The 3,805-nt window shown below is 33.0% G+C and overlaps 1 protein-coding gene across 1 annotated transcript; it reads left to right on the plus strand.

Annotated features, from left to right (window-relative positions):
* The first annotated feature begins 777 nt into the window (after positions 1-777).
* Positions 778-1,725, plus strand: LOC120302205 (olfactory receptor 10A4-like). The gene has a single exon (XM_039330281.1). The coding sequence runs from the start codon at positions 778-780 to the stop codon at positions 1,723-1,725; it is 948 nt and encodes a 315-aa protein (XP_039186215.1).
* Positions 1,726-3,805: the final 2,080 nt, after the last annotated feature.

Here is a 3,805-nt window from a genome sequence, read left to right on the forward strand (position 1 = left end):
CTCCCAGTTTCTACCTTAATGCCTTAACCACTAGTATTTTTGATTTCCAAAGAAGAATATTATTGCAAAGTTTCAGATATAGAAAGGATACATTTCAGAGGAAGTGTGCAAAAATATTACTTATTCTTACTGAATTTTCATTATTCATAGAATCTCTAAAGTAATAATAGAAACTATTAGATGGCACACCAACAATTAAAAAAATAACACACATAGACTTGAGGGACCAAACTGAGAGCTTGAAGATTATTCAGTTCTGAGAAAAGATCCTAAAATGATTGTTTGATTCACTAAGATGATATAATCACCAATAAATTCATAGGACATTAAATTAACATTGCAGGCTTTCTTTCCTATTTGCAAGGATTTAATCCATATTACTACTTCTGAGTAATAGAAAGGAAGCTGGACATAGGTACTGTATCTAGTTGAGAAAACAATATAATTTTAATAATTATTTATAAGACTGGTTTAATTCTTTATTTAACGTTCCTTTTCTGTTTTCAGGCTATTATGTATATAATACCATGAAGGAGTGGTCTTGTGGCTTAGTGGTGAAGACTTTTGCCTCCAACCCGAAAGTTGAGAGTTCAATCCTTGGTAGTGGCAGATATTTTTCTCCTAGGGTGCAAAGAAAAAAAATATCTGTTGCAAACTCTGTATGGCTTCAGGAAGGACATCTGGCCAATAAACGCTGAGTTCCATCCAATCGTCCTGGTTCTACTCTGAATTAAGGGATTACAGGGTCATTAGAAAGGAAGTTAGATGTATGAGACCATGAAAAAAGACAACCACTCCTGTTTGACTGAGTTTCTCCTCCTCGGTTTCTCAAATTTCAAGTCTATGGAAAAACTTCTGTTTTGTCTGGTTCTAATATTCTACTTCATGGCTTTGATGGGCAACAGTCTGGTTTTACTCCTCATCATTGCCAGTCCCACCTTTCACACCCCAATGTACTTCTTCCTCTGGAACTTGTCCTTTCTGGAAATTGGCTACACCTCCACCATCAGCCCAAAGATGCTAATGAATTTGTTAGCAGAGAACCAGATTATATCATTTTGGGGCTGTGGATGTCAAATGTGTTTTTTCCTTCTCTTCAGTGTCACTGAGTGTTGTCTTCTTTGTGCTATGGCGTATGACCGCTATGTTGCCATTTGCAAACCCTTGCAATACCTTTATATCATGAATTACAAGAAATGTGCTAAACTAGCTGCCATCTCATGGGTTTTGGGAATTTCCGTGTGCTTAGGGGAATCTATTTCAATCTTCACCCTTCCCTTCTGTGGGTCAAACAGAATCAGTCACTTTTTCTGTGATCTTATGCCTGTTCTGAGACTGACTTCCATTAATACTTACAAATATGAAGTGGGCAATGCCACCCTAACTGTGGTATTTGGTCTGGTTCCCCTTTTGCTCATCCTGTTTTCCTACATCCTCATCATCTCCACTATTTTCACAATGCCAGTGGCCACGAACAGGCGCAAAACATTTTCCACTTGTTCCTCACATCTCATTGTTGTTTTCATTTTCTTTGGAACCATCATTGTTACCTACATTCATCCCAATTCAGCTTCTTCAGGATCTGTGGATGATAACAGGTTCCTTGCCGTGCTCTACACGGTAGTGACCCCAAGCTTGAACCCCATCATTTACAGCTTGAGGAATAAAGAAATAAAAGCTGCTTTCAATACATTAGTAGCAAGGAAATGGGTCTCCTTTAGGTAATAGTTCAATGTAATAATCCAATAATAATTGATATGATCCCTTTCTATCAATCAGTTTCATCTCTTTGACAAATTACCATTAATCATAATTAATTGTCTTACTTGTTATTGTTATCCTGTTTTTTCTTATAAAGCAAATTATGCATTGAACTCAAATGGGGAATATGATATCTACAAGAATAATATACTGTATATATCTTTATAGAATTCCATTATTTTAGCATCTTTTTCATATCTCGTTTTAATTTGCAAATATGGCCACCATGATAGATCAATACCTTGTTCTTGTAAATCTTGTCCATCTTTCAATTTTCCTTCATTGTTCAAGATATCTTTATAGGTCACAACTTTGTCGTAATTAATTAAATTTGGGTAAGCAAAAGCCTCCGTTGTTGAAAGCTATCCAGGTATCTTGATATAAATTTTTGCTTTTATTTTTTCCCATTCTGAAAGAAGTGCATTTCTTATAAAGTGGTTTTGAAAGTATCTATGTATTTTATTCTTTCCATACCACAGAAAAGCATGCCAACCATGCTTGTAAGTTATGTCCCTCTAGGTACAATAGTCTTTTGTCTCTAAGCATTATCCATTCTTTAAGCCATGTTAAATTAGTTGCTTGGTAATGTAATATCCAGTCGGGCAGTCCAAACCCTCCACTTTCTTTCGCTTCTTGTAGCATTTTAGCCTAATTCTAGCTTTTTTCTCTTGCCAGATAAATTTCAGTATTGTTATAGTCAATTCATCAAAAAAGGCTTTTCCCAGCCTTAAAGAATCGTTTGAAATAAAAAGAGTATCTTTTTCACTGTTGCTATTCTCCCCAGCATTGAAAGTTGTACGTTTTTCTACTTTTCAAGATCCAGTTTTATTTGTTTTAGCAGTCTTACATAGTTATCTTCTTTTATTGTTACACATCTTGCTGTTAGATAAATTCCTAAATATTTAACTTTTTTAACTATTTGAAGATTTGTTTCTTTTGCTAGCTGATTTTTTTGTTTTTCTGTTAGATTCTTTGTTAGCACTTTAGTTTTTTTCTCTGTTTATTTTCAACCCTGCCACTTCTCCAATTTTTTCTATGTTCTCCATACGTTTAGTGCTTGTTTCCAATGGATCTTCCAATATAAAACCCAAGTCATTTGCAAATGCTTGTAGTTTATATTTTTCATCTTTTAACTCCAGTCCTTTAATTTCTATATCTTGTCTGATGTTTCTATTCAATACTTCCAGTGTTAGTATAAATAATAATGGAGATAATGGGCATCCCTGTCTTGTGCCTTTTTTAATGTTAAAGTTTTCTGTAAAATCTCTATTTACAATTATTTTGGTTGTTTGTTACAATAAATTATTTTAATTACATTTATAAAGTTTTCTCCAAAATCCATTTCCGCTAGTTGCTGGAACATGAATTGCCAGTTTACATTGTCAAACGCTTTCTATACATCAAGAAATATTAATTTTAGCAAGAAGAAGACCATTGAGCAATTAATTAACATATTGTTTATGATAATTAACTATTATCTATTATTTTTTGTTAAACACATGAACCAAGACATTATGCTGTTTGCTAAATATTAAGAATCTTATTAAAAAAACCCTAACCCTAACCCCAACCCATCCTAACCCTAACCCACAGCCCCAATCGTGACCCCACCTCATTCCTAATCCTATAAAAACTAATAAAATTTAGTTTTATAAATAAATAAAATAAATAATATATATATATATATATATATATATATATATATATATATGTATATGTATATGTATATGTATATGTATATGTATATGTATATGTATATGTATATGTATATGTATAGAATAATATACTGTATATATCCATTATACAATATTTGCTTACGGGGAGTTTTAACTCATTATGATCACAGAATTACTAATTTATAAGGTCATTATAAATTTCAAGGTCTTCTCCCAGATAATAGCTGCTTCCTGATAATCTGATCCTGTTATAGTATCTCCAGCAATTCAGACATTGTCCATTCCACATTTTTGCAGACCCAAAAAAATCAAATATTTTATTTATGAGCAGCTTCTCCTTGCAGAACAGCTATCCTACCTGAAACGTG

The sequence above is a fragment of the Crotalus tigris genome, unplaced genomic scaffold (genome assembly GCF_016545835.1).
Source record: "Crotalus tigris isolate CLP2741 ecotype Arizona unplaced genomic scaffold, ASM1654583v1 scf7180000024427.8105951120:4207309, whole genome shotgun sequence".
NCBI classification, from domain to species: Eukaryota; Metazoa; Chordata; class Lepidosauria; order Squamata; family Viperidae; genus Crotalus; species Crotalus tigris.